This window comes from Scophthalmus maximus, chromosome 13 (assembly GCF_022379125.1).
Source record: "Scophthalmus maximus strain ysfricsl-2021 chromosome 13, ASM2237912v1, whole genome shotgun sequence".
NCBI lineage: Eukaryota > Metazoa > Chordata > Actinopteri > Pleuronectiformes > Scophthalmidae > Scophthalmus > Scophthalmus maximus.
Window position 1 is genome coordinate 17653897 of NC_061527.1, and position 16108 is coordinate 17670004.

Sequence of the window (16108 nt, forward strand, 5' to 3'; positions counted from 1 at the left end):
GTAATTGCATAACCTGTAAAGACCTGCTCAATAATACATGGTCAGACAAGACATGGGCGGCTTGACGGAAAACCTTACCTCACAACCAACTCGCTTTGTCTGGGCAATCCACAGACAGGGCAGCAAGCAGGCTGGCTGTGTGTGTGTGTGTGTGTGTGTGTGTGTGTGTGTGTGTGTGAAGGTACAGGGAAGTAGAAATGAACCTTTCACTTGCTGGGTGAAATAGAAATAGAAACCAAAAGAAGGAAGTTCAAAAAAAGCCATTCTATCACAATACTACAGAGGTTTGACGAGGGCCGTCCTGTGGGTCAGGAGTCAGTCCCTCCTCCTCCTCCTCCTCCTCCCTCACAAGAAGGGATCTGCCCCCCACCCCTCGGGCCCCTGCTCCTGCCTGTGCAGACCGACCACAGAGCGAAGCAGCAGGCATCATGACAGCGCTCCTCGGCAGAGCGGCCGGGACGAGGTGCCAGCCGCCGCCGCTGCTGCTGCTGCTGCTGCGGGCCGGGACGCACCCCCGCGGCTTCCGCCTGACTCACCGGGACGCAGCGCGCCCGCCGCCCGCCGCCGCGCGCCCCTTGGAGGGAGGCGGCGGCGCGGGCGCGGCGGACGGACCCGAGGTGGATTCGAAGCGGCGGACGGAGGGAGACGATGGTAGGGAGGCGCTTCTGCACCGTCCAACACTGTTCAAACCCACGCTGACGAGCTCCACATTGGCCCCACACGCAGTCGGAGGCGACCCCCTGGGTCTGCGCCCTCCTGCTGGCCGAAGAGCGCAGGCCTCACTCCCCCAGACAGGCGGGGCCTTCCTGGATGTGTGTGTTAGAGTATCCTGGGAAATCATGTGACATTCTGTTATGTATTCAATAGTTGTCTCACACACACTTACGCAGTATTATTGTTTTTTCTGCTTATAAACATTCGCACATCAGCCCAAAAAGAATCTGAACAGTCACAGTGACAGACTAAATGAAAGAAGGATTTGAATAACAAAATACACAGGCAGAGTCCAGCCCTTCTTTGACAGGGGCACTTCTGGGAAAACATTCCCTATATTATGAATCCAATATCTGTTGAGAGCGCAACAAGCTTTTTTTCCAACTGTAATTTCGCCGCCGTGATAGAAGTGACATCACAAAAACAACCTGCATCCCGTCTGTTCTACGATCAGTCGTATGTCCTGTGATTTTAAACAAGTACAGCAGCTGTACATTAAGATCACAGGTAGACATCAATAATGACAGCAGTCGACTGATCATACATTTTGTTTGATCACTTGACTGTCGCCCTCCCTTTTCTCCTGTTGCTGTCTTTTCCTCAGGAATAGTGGAGGTGCTGATGTGCCGACACAAGGCAAGGAACGCTCTGGGCCATGTGTTTGTGTCACAGGTGAGCAGACTCTTACATCTCAACACGCACGCACGCGCACACACGCACGCACGCACGCACACACACGCACACGCACGCACACACACACACACACACTGAGACACTGTCCTGTGAGTGCAGATGAGGGAGCTGGTGTCCACTCTGTCCAGTGACTCTGCAGTGCGCGTGGTTGTCTTCAGGAGTTTAGTGCCGAGGGTTTTCTGCGCAGGTAGGTGACACCTGATAACCGCGCGACATCTTGCCGAGCGTCCACATTTGTGATCAAAGCCTCTCTGACCCCCCCCCCCCCGTGTTTCATCTAGGTGCAGACCTGAAAGAGAGAGCGCTGATGAACAACACTGAGTCCGACCTGTTTGTCCACGGCCTGCGTTCACTCATGACTCAGATAGGTGAGAGAGAGAGAGACCACAGAGGTGGCTGAATGATTAGTCTCACATTTGAGTGTGTAAACGCAGGTGTGAGCTGTCCTCTCTGTGTGTAGCATCGTTGCCCATGCCGACCGTCGCAGCCATGGATGGCGTTGCCGTGGGAGGGGGGCTGGAGCTGGCCTTGGCCTGTGACCTGCGCACTGCCGGTGAGTGACGGCTGAACCCTCGCTTGTCGAAGCCAGACCTGAAGGTGCAGCATCGCGTCATCTGGGCAGTGGGTGTGGGAACACAAGAAGAAAAACACAATTATGTTTATTTTCCTTTTTAAAAAAAAAGGAAAGAAATCTTTAAATGTGCTCTTTTGTGGTGACACAATGGAGAGTTGCACATCTTAAGGACTCTGAAACCAATTCCAGTAAAACAACATAGGATGACCGACGTGTCACATCACTGACCTGTGATGGGGGGTCACGAGGGTCAGAAACAGGAGCTACTATCTTGAGCCATTTGACAGGTTGTTGAACCACTTATCATTTGGTATTAACATAATTTATATATAAATAGATACATTTTTTTCCCTTCGCCAAGAAGATAATATTTTCATTGTCATTCGTTTTGTCAGCAGAATTTCTCAAAAACTGCTCAGCCATGAAATTTTGTGGAGGGGTGGTGCATGACCCAAGAAAGAACCCAATACATTTTAGAGCTGATCCGGATTAACGGATTTTTCACTTTCTTGAAAATGACAAGATAGGGCTCGAGCCTTGACGGATGTATGCACCCTCCAGCGCCCCTCTCGCTTGTGTAATAAGAGTGCTGACAGGGTCAGGCTAAAGCCTTTTGCTATCATTTTTTTGTCGTACATCCTTGCTATGTCTGAAATAATAATGGCAGAATTCGGCACGCTCAGAGGGAAGCTGTGACAATCAGGCAAATGACGAGAAATTAATTATCAAGCATCTTATTTGTATCCGTGACTGAATAATTGTTGCAATAATTTCAAAGCAAAAATCAAACTCTGCTGATGTTAGCATCTAATGCTAGTTTGTTGACGAAAAAGTGTCAGGTTAATCAATAATAAAAATTACCTTATTAAAAAAACTAATTGTTACTATTAGGTAAATAGACTCATTCATTGGTTGTTTTCATGTTTTAGTCAGATCCATCCATCGTTTTATGGCTCAGTTTCGTGATTTCATCTGTGCAAAGGATTTTAGGAACCTTGTCACTGCTGCAGCTGTTGACACAGAATGGATTCAGAATTAAAAAGGATAAATCACAGGCCTCATAATACTTTATGACAAAATGAAAACCATGCATACCATGTCTGTGCCTCTGTAGCTTTGGTTCATTATCTCTTACTCATACTCATTCTGATTTGTTGGTTGTAAAAGAGTTAGCGTTCAAATCAAAAACCAGGGTTATGACCCTAATCAAAATGGTTTAAGAACAGAAACCATTTTTGTGTCCAAGGTCGGTGTTTACTGTGTACAATCTGATGTTACTTACATTTGCTGAAATGGTGCAGGTATTTAAACGCACTACAGAAACACACAGGCTAAAAACAAGTCTGTTGTTGTTGTTCCTGAGAGGTCGACATTTGGAGACCGGCCAATGATGTGTTGACGAGCTGAGGGACTAATGGTTACTGCGCAATCTGGTTATATCAGGCAGCTCTGTGATTGGCTGAGGGCCTGGCGGGCTGGGTGAGCAGGTGCTTGCGTCTCTTGCATCAGTCAGACTTTGTGCCCTTCCTGGCTTAATGACACTTATCAGCTCCAACCTTCAACTGTGTGTGTGTGCGTGTGTGTGTTTCAGCGTATTCGGCACAGATGGGTCTGATTGAGACGACACGGGGGCTGCTCCCAGGGGCAGGTAAGACGAGCAGGTCACAGACATGAGCTTGTACTGTACCGAGTGTCCAAGTAGAGAGACAGAGGTTGACCTTGGCGTCGTTTGTCCTGCAGGGGGCAGTCAGCGTCTGCCCAGGATTGTCGGCATCACCAGGGCCAAAGAGCTCATCTTCACAGGTGGTGTTACAGAATCTCCGACATATATAGGCACGGGATGTTTGTTGTAAAGCGAAGGTTTTCCTGCTTCACACACTCTCCCTCTCTCTGTGTGTGTCTGTTATCAGGCAAGTGTGTGGGGGGGCAGGCAGCTCTGGAGATGGGGCTCGTGAACAGAGCTGTAGAGCAGAACCACACAGGAGATGCTGCCTACAGAGAGGCACTCAGCCTGGCCAGAGAGATACTGCCCCAGGTGAGAATACACTCACACTTTTTCATTCTGCAACTACTCAGATACCGATGCATCCTCCCTCTTCCTCCTCCTCCTCCCCCAGCTCTCTTACCTCTTTTTACCTGTAGCAATCCATCTATTCTGCCACTCGTCAACCTCTCTTCATTCTGCCATCCCCTCTTCCTGGTGTTGTCTTCACCTCTCGCCCTCTCCCTTCCTCTTCACTCCTCTCTCCAGGCTTCTGTCGTTCCATATTTCTTTCACTCCAGTTCAGATGCCTGCAGTCGGGCATGGCTGGGGCCGCAGTCAAGCGGAGAAATGGACCGCAAATAACGTGCACATGCACGCACACACACGCACTTGTGTTGGTGTGGGTTGAATGATTGAGGAGGAGTTTGCATTGAATGACAGTGAAAGGATGAAGAAGATAATGTGTATGAACCCTCACATCAGGGCTTTGGCATTAGGTTGAACTTTGGACCAGTCTTGTCGACATTCCTCACTGGAGGGCTGGTGAAAATCGGGGTTTTTTTGGGGGGGGGGGGGTTCTGAAATCAGATTACATAATTTATTCAGTCTCAAAATCACAAATATGTCACAAAATATGTGACAAACATATATTTAGTACGTATTTATCTGTTTTTTTGTCGGCCATTCTTCTACAAAATGATTTACGTTGATGGAGCCAGTACATCATCCTCGGCAGGGTCTGGTATCGAACTTATCACCCTCCAACAGTGACGTGTTTCATTTGTGTTGCCCAGGCTCCCATTGCTGTGCGAATGGCAAAAGAAGCAATGAACAGCGGCGCGGAGGTACACAAGCACTCATAAATCACACCTTCTCATTATTTTCGACCGGTGACAACGCTGACTGAAAATGTGTCTTTTACAGGTTGACATCACTTCGGCGATGGCCGTAGAAAGGATGTGCTACGCTCGGGTAAGACACCTGGTGTTTACTTAGTATGTGTCGATTAAAATTCTTCTTTCAGCTCAAATTATAAAACAACAAAAAACTTGTCTCATTCCTATGCATTGGTACCCCCCCCCCCCCCCCAAAAATGTGTATTAAAAATGACTGGAAATAATTCAGCTGTGATGCTCAGTGGAATCCCTCTGAGGCTGTCTGCAGTCACAGCGTCATCATCTGCCGCCCGTCGCCCTGCTGTAACCTTTGCCCCCTCTCTTGTCAGGTCATCCCCACACGGGACAGACAGGAGGGTATGGCCGCCTTCATAGAGAAGAGACCTCCTCGGTACACTGGGGAATAGACTCTTCTGAGTTATCAAGCCTCTCTCCCACACCGATGCACAACCCCCCCTTTGACCTTGTGTCTGATGGAAAAATGAACGCCGAGTGATTGACTGTGTGCATCCTGGGAAGTGTCAACACATTAGATAAGGTCGACTTGAGTAGTGAAATTCAGGATTAGAGCGACAAAAGGCAAATTTTGGTGGGATTTCTCAACCAATCAACAATACTGTAATTGACAATAAGACTTTGCTATTAGCCGTTCATACTTTTATTTATCGGTAATAGGAACATTATCCCTGGAAGAGACTGAATAAAAAGTGACATCTCCAGTTTATGGGAATGTACATTCTTTAATTTTTCCAAACTTGAAAACTTGACTCAGCAGCAACGCGACACCGTCATCACAGACATACATTATCTCACGTTTTGAATTTCCTATCTGAATTGTGTTCTTGTTTAAAAAAAAAAAAAAAGAGGCTTTCATCCAGGTTGATGTTCAGGGACTCAACTAAACAATCCAACATATCAGGAGCAACAGGAAAGAACAAAAACAAGTTCTGTGTCATCTCCTAATCTTTGCCCTAGTCGAAGCTGACAGTGAGATCCGGGACGCGTGTATCACTTTGCAAGCTCGTACAACTAATTAACAGAAAACAAAGGCCATGATTCACTGAGCAGATGAGGTGATGTGTGTTTTGTTAAAAAGATATTTTTTCAAGTACCAGTTATAGCCCAATATTTTCTATTTATTACAATATTCTCTACTCAAGTCTTGGTACCTGCTACTGTCATTTCCTGCTGAAGCCAAAATCCACTTTGCCTCAGAATGATGGACTTTAAGTGTCATCATTGTTGTGTCAGGGGCGCGACAGCAGCTTGTCATGTTGACATTAGTCTTTTTTGCATAGAGAACCGAGACAGGAGCCGTAATGAATGTGGGCGTCAGGGTCCGCTGTTACCAGCAGACGGTGTCTTCTCTGGACAACGGAGAGAAACCTGGAGGATACTTATATCATATTAGTGGTTTCAGAAAAGATATACACCCGTGAATATTTCCAGCACCACCCCCAGCTCACTCCTGGGTAAACTGTGTTTCTTCAACATCCCATCCCTCATTTGTTCTACAAGTATTTCTTCTTCAGCAAGACAAACAATGTAACATACAATAGAATAATTTTCATGCAACCAATCCCGTACAATGACTATTTTGCTCGCATATTCTATTATGTACAAATTACATACGCTCTCCAAGATGCTGAAACTTGTACAGACGTACGTACAAGCATGCTCACAGAAGTGCTGCTCAGCTCACACCACCAATATATACACACACGCTTCTCCAAGAGAACTGTACATCCATTGTGACTATATTGACCTCATCATTATTGCCATTTGTGTCCAGAATTGACATTTGCACTTGACCAGAACTAATTGACTGCACTACTTTATAATTTCTATTAATCTTGTGACTTGGCCACTGATTCGACCGACTAAGGGCTGCCAAATGTTTCCGGAAAAGAAATAGCACGGGAGCTTCTTCAAGAGACATAACGTCTCTATAATTTAGCTTTTTTCATCTTTAAAATCTGGAACATTTGAACCCACTGAACATGCCCTCGGCAAGTGTCCCGTCACATCGGATCAAAGGCATTAGCAGACAAAGGACTAAATGAAGAGGAGAGCAACAGTAGTGCTGCAGATACCAGAGGCGCGGGCTTCAGTGAACAGAACACTGCTATGAAACAAACAGACAGGCATTTCTAAAATGCACAGTACCAGCATGCTCGAGCTCACCGCAGCGTCATGCGTATATTAAATTAGTTTATCGGCCAGTTCAAACAACCAGTAATCCTCAGGAACATGAAGGAGCTGGAGAGCGGCGATGCCCGGGACCAACTTCTGAGGTTTCAGTACCACACGGAGATTTGCACAGACAAAGTCACACGGATGAGAGCAAGCACAATTACGGGCCTCATGATGAGATTTGAGCTTAACTGACCAACAGTATCATCATAATTTAGTTTTTTTTAACCACATGAGCGCGCAGAAATATTCTTGTTTTGAAACAAACAGCGAAAATAAATAAGGTTAGTGTATGTGCAAAGGATTGCGTATAGTCTCTGTCCTTTTATGTAAAGACTTTCAAGGGATTCTTGATAAAGTGTGTTTGTGCGTTAGATATGCATACCACAGACACGCGCACACACACACACACAGAATCTCCTTAGTGATGGTGCCCCGCCTCTTTTGTCTTGGTCAGGAAGCCTATTTTCTGAAAGAGAAAATAAAAAAAGGATAAAAAAATGTCCAGCCAGCGTGAGACTGAAATGCAAAGGTATCATCGAGGTAGTGTATGTCTCTACCTCGGTTCGGTTATTGTGGTGGTAGGCGGCGACTTGTGTGCGAGTGTGCTGGCTGGCCGGTGCGGGCTCTGTGGCGCTGCAGGCTCTCCAGGATGCTCTCAGCCAGCAGTTTGACGTCTCTGTGGGTCTGTGGGTGGGTGTGAACCTGCTCCAGCTGCTGCAGGCCGCCCTCCTCCAACAGCATGCTGCAGTAGCGAGCGGCTGCACACACGAGGATTAACAAACATCAAACCTATGGGGTGGTGTTGTGAGTGGGTCAGATATTACAGGACATAACACTTGGTTTTGTATGTGTATGTACAGAATCTCTACCGTTCTTGCTGCAGACATGCTGCATGGCCCATGCTGCCCACAGCTGCACACCGGGGGTGTGAAAGCACTCCAGGAGAGGGAAGAAGGGGTTAAAAGACCTACAAGACAAAAGTTAGAATGCACCTTACATATTCCCGAGTAGAACATTGGATGGTTTTGATGAGTCGTTCCCTCCAGAAACATTCTCCCCACAATACTTAATGAAAATGAATTGTCCATTGAAATAATACATTCTTAAAGTAATATATGGGTTGCCTACTTGCCTTTATGCAACAATATTCTTTCCTTGTAATAATCAAACAGAAGCAGTCGCTCACCTGTAGGCCACCATTTCACACTCTGGTGCGGGCCAATTCATAATCACAGCATGCTAAAGAGACAAAAAAACGTATACACCTGAAATTAACTTATCAAAATAACTGGGTACAGTGTGTATATCTATATATATTTATGCATAAGTTGAGTACATTCGTGAGTCGTCTCGCTCATTCCCACCAGTTGCTCCAGCAGTGACGATCGGAGCTCGGAGCTGAGCATCCAGGCCTCCTCTCCCCGAGACGTCAGATGTGCGAGGATGCCTGCGGCAAAGTAGCTGACCTCAACCTCTGGGCTGTGCAGCAGCTTGCTGATGTGGTCCAGGAACCCCTGCACCATCAGCTCTACGTGCAGCTCCCCCACCTCCGCTATGTTGTTCTACACAACAAAAGGTGAAAGGGGAATTATGGTCTTACCATTTAAAATTCTTTTTTTTAAATGGGTTAATAGCAGAGCAGTAAACTAACCAGCAGACCGAGGACCTTCTGCTGAATAGAAGACTCATTGGGGAAGGACTGCAGGAAGCATGGCGGGAGAGGGGGAGGGGGAATGAAAACAAAGCAACAGTGAGTCAGCTCGCCCCAAAGGAAAACATACCTGTACTAGTACAGGGCAGAATTTGATGGAGTATTATGTTTGGCTGATATGGTAATCTGCTCTAAGCAGTTTTGTTTATTTTCGTGTGTACATGTAGACATTTCGTTGTACCTCTAAAACTTTGATAAACAGGTCCAGCCCCTGGTTCTCGATGAAATGGCGGCAGGTTGTTGGTGACTCATCGGTGAGGTTCCAGAGCGCGCTCAGTGTAAATTTGAGCGTGGCATCCACCACGCCCTGAGTAGCCTTCTGACGCACGATGTGGAGCAGTTGCTGCAGGGTAGAGGGAGAATATTTTCCCTTTTTTTTGTTTAATTAGTAATGGTGGAAGAGGATACAGCCGAGAAGCGACTATTACCTTCACTATGAACAGCTCTGCTCCCAGCTGAGCCGTTTGTTCTGTGGACAACTAGGAAGAGCAAACATAAAAAAAATGTAAACCGTACAAATGTGCAAAGAAATCAAGAATCACAGTATTTGTGATATTAATACAACACAAGACAACATATAGGGAACCTTAGCGGCCAGTATGGAGATGATAGCCACAGCCATCCTCTGCATGTTCTGGTCTTCATGGTTGCAGAGCCACTGCATGACTAGTTTGGCAGCTTCAAACCTTTAAAACAGACGTACGGAAAAAACAAATCTACTGTAAACACAATATTCCTTTAACAGAGAAGTTTCTAGATTAAGTCCTGTCAATCATTGGCCTTCATTCCTTCTTCTCGTCTTTATGAATGCGGATTGAATTCCTACTTTCTGCTTAACATCAAACCCTGTGCTGATACTCACAATTTGATTATCAGATACCTGTGTAAAACCCTTGATCCATTCACTCAAGAAAATGGTCTTTGAAGAAGAAATTCCTTCACTTACATGTGAATATAACTGACCAGAACCCCCCATGCAGGGGAGACTTCACACTATCAGAGGTGTTGAAGGGATCTACCAGATGGGTTACTGGCAGATTGAATCACATTGTATTGAAAATTAAGCCTGTCCAGGAGTTTTATCCACATTTGTTGTCACACAGACCACATGTTTAGTCTGGCCCACAACCTATTGTTTTAGACTTGCCTTGATGTAAAGGTAGAAACCCTTTGTCTAAATTTTGACCATCAGATTCTCTGTCTCCACTGCGCAGTGAATAAAACTCTTCTGAACAGGCCACAGAATTGGATTTGAAGGAGGTTTTAATCTCCCACAGCTTCCACAAATCCACATTCACCGTTTCAATCATTCATGTATTTACTCATGTTTAAAAGACTTTGTAACCATTTGTTAGGGAACACTAAATCTTCACTGTGCATGTAAAAATTATATTATCAGTACGACTGCAAAATGAGTCTTTCACACCTGTTGAATGGAACCTCCTGCAAAATGCGGTCACTGCACAGGGACAGCAGACAGTTCTTCTGCAGCTGTAGACACAGGGACCAAAGTGGATATCAGTGTGGAACTTGAATCTGTCTTTTCTACATACTCAGTTATATGGATATACAGAAATAATCTCTAATGATCAAGTTGGAGCCTCTGTGGTTCAAATTTGTCTCAAATCACCTGCTGGTGGTTTGGGAAAGTCCTCATGGCCTCCAGTAAGAGCTGAGTGACGGTGCTCAACAGTCGTACTGGCATCCCTGCTGCCAGGTCCTGCTTTGTCAGGTTGAACACACAGGCACTCGCTGCCAGCTGGACGTTCAGAGTGGCCGGATGATTCTTCATACCCAAAACTACCAGCTAGGACAAACAAACAAACAAGAGGACAAGGAAGTAATATTGGGTTCAGTGAGACTGATGAGGAACTTAAAGTGTGCAGATATTGTGGCAGTAAAGTTACACTTCCACATGTTCATGCTTAGTTTAAAATAAGTGCAGATTATTTCTAATTTGGTACTTTTTGTGAGTTTAAGAACAATGTTTAAGTTCGTAATCTACATTTCTTAGGGATAATTAATCTAAAATGATTATTTTCCAAGTACAATCATGTCGGTTCACCTTCAGGATGTCCGGCCGTGGCTTCTCCATGACATGGGTCAGGCTGAACAGATGAAACAGGGCTTCTCTCACAAAACCCTCCCTCTCACTGTAGCGACGCAGTGCCTCACAGATCTGGGTCTCGTTGGCTTCGCCCGTTACCTGTCCACACGCAAATGATAGTTCAGCAAACCTAAATTCCAATGCACAGTTATCAGGGTTAATGTATATATCTGTATTACCTTTAGATTTCCTTCTCCAGAGAGGAAGTCAGAAAAACCTGCATCTGTGGCCAGAAGTCCCATAAAGGTCATCCCTGGTCTCTCCTCAACAAAAGCTTTAACTGCTGCATCCGTGACCTGCAACATTGACACATGTAAGAAATGACAGCTTGACTTGATAGCAAGTATGCCTGCTTTGCTATCTAAATGAAGTACTCATAAACTGTCTTCAGACATTAAATTTTGAAAATGTCTGCAAAATTGCGTCCGGACAGGTTCCAGAGTTTGCCGTTCACGTATGACGCAGGCAGCAGAAGATTGGCCGAGTCAGGCGCGTTTACAATTGAAGTAAAATCTGTGGTGTCAGGATAGAGCATGCAGGAGGCAGAGCATGGTGATAACTTTTGTTTACAGTCCAACTCGCTTGCCGTAAATCCTCTTTAGATTTTCCTGCTGCATTTTAACATGGGCTCACTCAGACATTCTCCGGAAATTTTACGAGAGGGCTAGCGGGAAAAGTTCAGGACAACATCCGGAGTGACATTTGCATTCTCACAGGAAAATGCTCCGACTTCCATGTGTGTCTGAAAGCAGCTAAGGACAAATACAAACATAAATACCTGTTTCCTCCCCGACACATCCAGGGAAACCAGAGCGGGCAGGATCCCTGGCTGTCCCAGCAGCTGATGAGCCACATCAGAGGTAAACTGCTTATCATCGCTGATGTCCAAGTGCTGCATAGCCACAGAGCACGAACACAAACAAACAAATGCTTCTTTTCAAAGCATAATAACCAAATATAACCAAATTTGACATTGGACACAGTGACACACTACACCCCCCCCCCCCCCCCCCCCCCCCACACACACACACACACACACCACTATTCCACTAACCTGCAATACTACCAACTGGTGTATGACTCCCAGCAGCTGAGCAGTGCTCATTTCCAGCCTCTTGAGCTGGTGCAGTGTTAGTGAGCGCAGTCGCTCCTTCAGGCCCAGCAGGGGACCGAGGTTGGTGATTGAGGTGTTGGAGATATCCAGACTCTCCAGCCGTGGCAGGGAACACACGTCGACGAGCCCAGAGTCGTAGAAGTCTACGTTGGCTAGAGAGAGTGAGCGGAGGCCCCGGAGGGAGCTGAACCCGATAGGTTCCTCCAGAGAGGACATGGTGAGACCCGTTAAGCCAAGACGCTGGAGTGATTCCTGCAGGGTGTTGGGAGAAAAAAGTACATAACAACACGCTATAACTTCAACATTAAGCGAAGGAAGGGTGGTTATCTAACTCAACTTTACCTGGCAGTATTTATTGGTGGCCAGGCCCTGTAGAATATATTGAACAGTGAGGTCCGCGTTGACCCTGGCAGCATCCAGCTCTAACAGTCTGTGGGGACAGAGAGCTTTCTGGAAGGCCTCTGCGGAGATACGCGCTGTGCGGATGCAGGCTCGTCTCAGCCGCAGGTATTCACAGTCCCGAAATACACCCACTGTGCTGTCATTCAACAGACCTGTAGAGCAATGAAGTCACGTCAAATTCGATCTTTGGGTCCGCGGAGGACTGATCCGTGGTACATCGGTTTACCGAGGGCTGGGTTTTGATTTAGGGGACGACAAACCCTCAAATCAAGAGGCTCGCTGATTTCATATTTCCCTCCTTTTCTGAAAACGTGATCGTTTCTCTTCACTGCAGCGGCGCTCAGAAATGAATCGAGCTCCGTCTGTTCAGGTGGGTTTACCTTCAGTGGCCATCTTGGCCAGCAGCTGGTCCGCCAGCTCCTGTGGGAAGAGCACAGCCTCTCTGAAGCACAGGGAGCCGTCAGGGCGCTTCACGCAGAAACACTCCAGGTTCTGGCTGACGTAGGTGAGGCACAGGTCTGTCAGAGCCGCGGGGGATCCCTCGTCCTGGACGAACAAACATTGTGTCAGCTGACGCAGCGGAGTTAGCGCTTTATGCTAGTTACTTTCCCCGAAATAAACACGAGCAAATCCCAAACTTACCGTGTTGAGGGAACTACAGGCCATGGTCATAGCTTGAGACGAGGGAAACAATTGAACACGGTGATAGTTTTAGCTTATTCAACCGAGACTGGTGTCTTTTCTCACCAAGAAATACTTCCGCTTCTCTAGCTAACCGTCGAGCGGCTCGGCTCGCTGCGTTATGCTAATCGGTCACCGGGCAACGCTAGCGGCGGAGCAGCTAGCTAGCTAGCTCACTTGTTGTCGCCTCCGCTGTGGAAATTCGCTCTCCGAGCAAACGTGTCGGCGGCAATCTGCTGTAGCGGGATTCATGTTCAAGAAGATGTCGAGTGAATCGAGGCTCCGAGCGAGAGGGGGTTCAGTTTTCACAGCGAGCAGTCGGGATCTATTTTGGACTAGACAGACCATAAACAAAGGTCGCGGCACCGGAAGTACATCCTCGAGGGGGCTGGACTACGGAAGCCTGTCCGGGAGGGTTATGAGACCAGGAACACACAGGCACACATGAACATGCCTCTCTTCTACTTTCGAGGGAAATCTACTTCATGAGTGTCTGTGGAGAGCTTTTATTACAACTTTGACGGTCATCTTCTTTGAGGGTTTTTTTCTCCGTCTGTATGGAAACGCTTTTGTAACACACTGCTCTTTCACTCGCTCGCCAAGGTCACAGGTAGCAGGGGGAAGTGGTGAGAGCTAAGCCTGCTGCAACACATGTGATTATTTCGAAAAAGTTATAAAAGATTTAGGTTAAAACGCAGAAAGGAAACATGGCAGGACTAGTAAACTTTAAAGATGAGAACGAAGTGAAGCAGTTCCTGGACAATCTGGGGGTGGAGTACAGCTTCCAGTGCCACAAGGAGAAGGACCCTGAAGGTAACACGCCTGCGCTGTTCACAGATCTGTGGTGCTGAAACTCAGCTACACGTGAATGTATGATGTGTGGTAGTCACTGTGTGCTCGCTCACCCTCACCTGTTCCTCTCAGGGTGCCAACGGCTCGCAGACTACTTGGATGGCGTGAAGAAAAACTACGAATCTGCAGCACAGGTGCTCAAACATAACTGTGAAACAAATGGACATGGAGAGAGCTGCTACAAGCTGGGGGCTTACCATGTGACAGGAAAAGGTACACCGGCACCGGGGCTTATCGTTTCCTTGTTCCCCCTCTCGGCTGTTTGGGACGAACTTCTAAAAGCTGAAGGGTTGATTTTGTGAAGTCATTGCAGGTTGAAAAAACTGGAATGAGGATGTGAGTGTCTTTTAGTGTCATATGCACTGTAGAAAGAAGCATTGCACTGCACAATGAAATACTTAAGTTGCTAGTCCTCCTGTGACACAATTTAAGATTGAAAATTAAAATAGTACAAAATATCTAAACCTATACACTTGCAAATATACACACATATTTATATATATATATATATATATATATATATATATATATATATATATATATATATATATACATACACACACACACACACACACACACACACATGTGCGTGTGTGTCTAAACATAAATATGTAAAAGTTAGTGTGCATTGTTGGGCAAACGAATATTGTAAATATTTTAAAGTTATTACTGATTATCAAAATTACTGTTTACAATAACTAAATGTAATTATTTAATTTTGTGCTTTTAATTTAGATTAATTTTAGTGTACTTTTACTTCTTGATTGTTGCACTTCTAGGGGGAAGGGAGGGATTTGGATACTTTTGACATACTTTTCAGGTCAGAGGTATACTTTTCACTGCATACCTCTGACCTCTGTCACTCTCCTAAATCTTTCCACCAGGTGGAGTAGCTGAGTGTCTGAAGACAGCCTACTCTTGCTTTATGCGCTCCTGCAGCGCCGGAGGAAAGAAGTCTGTAGATGCCTGTCACAACGTTGGCCTGTTAGCCCACGATGGACGAGCTATGGAAGGGGGACCTGACCTCGTGGCAGCGCGGCAGTACTACGAGAAGGCCTGCGCCGGTGGCTTTGCTCCCTCGTGCTTTAACCTCAGTGCTTTTTTCATCAAGGGCAATTCCAAGGGAATGGCACCAGATATGATTCTGGCTTTGAAGTATGCTAATCGGGCATGTGAGCTGGGACATGTGTGGGGTTGTGCCAATGCAAGTCGCATGTACAAACTGGGGGATGGTACAGAGAAGGACGAGAAGAAAGCAGAGGAGCTGAAGAATCGAGCAAGGGAGCTGCACGGTTTGGAGAAGGAACGGCAGCTCAAGTTTGGGGAGTGAATGTGACACACTTGATTTTGTCATTGATTTGGTTTGGCTGCACATGTAACTGTTCAGTCAGGTTGTTTGTGTGCACAAATAAAACCTGGTCTAAGGGTTCCAAGTTTGGAGGTGATGTCTTGTTAGTTTATATGCAGAATGGTCAAATGGATGTGTGCAGCTCATTCCCCATCTATATAGATGGTGATATTCAGGGAGCGGTGTTAACTCTACTTTTTGTAATTGCAGAGTTTATCTAAATGTGTACAAGAAATGTAAAATAAATAAAAATTATTTTGATTCCGTTGAAGTAGCTTGATATTAAATATGCTTTTGGCGTTGTTTTTTTTGTGGATATAAATGTTCAGGCACAAGTTGGGCAGTGTGAAACCTCCTTAGATTTTCATGTGCATAAGCCTTAATGCAGTATTGTGTTGTACTGTATATCCATTGTGTATGTTTACAGGGTTTGTCGATAATATTCAATTAGCTATTTCCTTTCAACAAAACTTGACAGATATTGACAAACTTGCGAATCATTGCAGTGTGGCTCTGAAGAACTGTACTGTATCAGTAATGTGCAAAATGTTATTAAAACATTTTGATATTAAAATGGTTTGGAACAGAAATCCTTGTATGTGTATAGCTGCCATGCCAGATTAATATAAATGAATTTGTATCAGGTGATAATATTATTCTTTCCAATATTACGACATTCAAACTTATCACATTATATTTTCATAATGTTTCACATTGTAACAATATTGGAATGTATCAAGTTAAATTGTGAAATGTTTCATGTGCAACAACAACTTCACCACGCCTCCTAAATTTCACTCCTCATAATAAGTCATTAGATATATAAAAGATATATA

The 16108-nt window shown here is 45.6% G+C and overlaps 4 protein-coding genes across 5 annotated transcripts in view; 2 read left to right on the top strand and 2 right to left on the bottom strand.

Annotated features, from left to right (window-relative positions):
• LOC118318019 (leucine-rich repeat-containing protein 52-like) overlaps positions 1-293 on the bottom strand; it is a 24323-nt gene extending 24030 nt beyond the window's left edge. Inside the window, exon 1 of the mRNA XM_035647264.2 lies at positions 79-293. The gene's annotated coding sequence lies outside the window, so the exon portion shown is untranslated. The remainder of the gene's footprint in view (positions 1-78) is intronic.
• On the top strand, positions 281-5585 carry echdc2 (enoyl CoA hydratase domain containing 2). Its single transcript, XM_035647269.2, has 11 exons — positions 281-651; positions 1319-1386; positions 1507-1594; positions 1689-1775; positions 1868-1960; positions 3573-3629; positions 3722-3784; positions 3892-4016; positions 4760-4810; positions 4890-4937; positions 5191-5585. The coding sequence occupies exons 1-11, from the start codon at positions 429-431 to the stop codon at positions 5266-5268; spliced, it is 981 nt and encodes a 326-aa protein (XP_035503162.2). The 5' UTR covers positions 281-428; the 3' UTR covers positions 5269-5585.
• Positions 5586-7614: 2029 nt separating this feature from the next.
• zyg11 (zyg-11 family member, cell cycle regulator) lies at positions 7615-13436 on the bottom strand. Of its 2 annotated transcripts, none has more exons than XM_035647257.2 (17): positions 13034-13433; positions 12772-12937; positions 12332-12543; positions 11930-12241; positions 11654-11767; positions 11055-11171; positions 10834-10974; positions 10399-10575; positions 10195-10259; positions 9355-9454; positions 9197-9247; positions 8950-9111; positions 8709-8756; positions 8422-8619; positions 8244-8296; positions 7927-8024; positions 7615-7815 (listed from the first exon to the last, which is right to left on the bottom strand). In XM_035647257.2, exons 1-17 carry the CDS (start codon positions 13061-13063, stop codon positions 7625-7627), a joined length of 2235 nt encoding a protein of 744 aa, XP_035503150.1. In that variant the 5' UTR covers positions 13064-13433; the 3' UTR covers positions 7615-7624. The 2 variants fall into 2 exon arrangements, 1 of the variants encoding a protein (XP_035503150.1); XR_004795603.2 differs by having other exon boundaries at positions 7771-7815; positions 8394-8619; positions 13034-13436.
• Positions 13437-13449: 13 nt separating this feature from the next.
• On the top strand, positions 13450-15559 carry LOC118318025 (cytochrome c oxidase assembly factor 7). The gene is made up of 3 exons (XM_035647274.2): positions 13450-13885; positions 13997-14137; positions 14809-15559. The coding sequence occupies exons 1-3, from the start codon at positions 13780-13782 to the stop codon at positions 15252-15254; spliced, it is 693 nt and encodes a 230-aa protein (XP_035503167.1). The 5' UTR covers positions 13450-13779; the 3' UTR covers positions 15255-15559.
• Positions 15560-16108: the final 549 nt, after the last annotated feature.

Coding starts and splice junctions, on each gene's coding strand:
- echdc2 (XM_035647269.2), top strand. CDS start 429: ATGACAGCGCTCCTCGGCAGAGCGGCCGGGACGAGGTGCCAGCCGCCG. Junction 1,776..1,867: donor TTCACTCATGACTCAGATAG/GTGAGAGAGAGA, acceptor CTCTGTGTGTAG/CATCGTTGCCCATGCCGACC. Junction 1,961..3,572: donor CTGTGACCTGCGCACTGCCG/GTGAGTGACGGC, acceptor TGTGTGTTTCAG/CGTATTCGGCACAGATGGGT.
- zyg11 (XM_035647257.2), bottom strand. CDS start 13,063: ATGACCATGGCCTGTAGTTCCCTCAACACG. Junction 10,576..10,833: donor CACGGCCGGACATCCTGAAG/GTGAACCGACAT, acceptor TGTTTGTCCTAG/CTGGTAGTTTTGGGTATGAA. Junction 9,455..10,194: donor CAGGAGGTTCCATTCAACAG/GTGTGAAAGACT, acceptor TCTGTTTTAAAG/GTTTGAAGCTGCCAAACTAG.
- LOC118318025 (XM_035647274.2), top strand. CDS start 13,780: ATGGCAGGACTAGTAAACTTTAAAGATGAGAACGAAGTGAAGCAGTTC. Junction 13,886..13,996: donor CAAGGAGAAGGACCCTGAAG/GTAACACGCCTG, acceptor TGTTCCTCTCAG/GGTGCCAACGGCTCGCAGAC. Junction 14,138..14,808: donor TTACCATGTGACAGGAAAAG/GTACACCGGCAC, acceptor TCTTTCCACCAG/GTGGAGTAGCTGAGTGTCTG.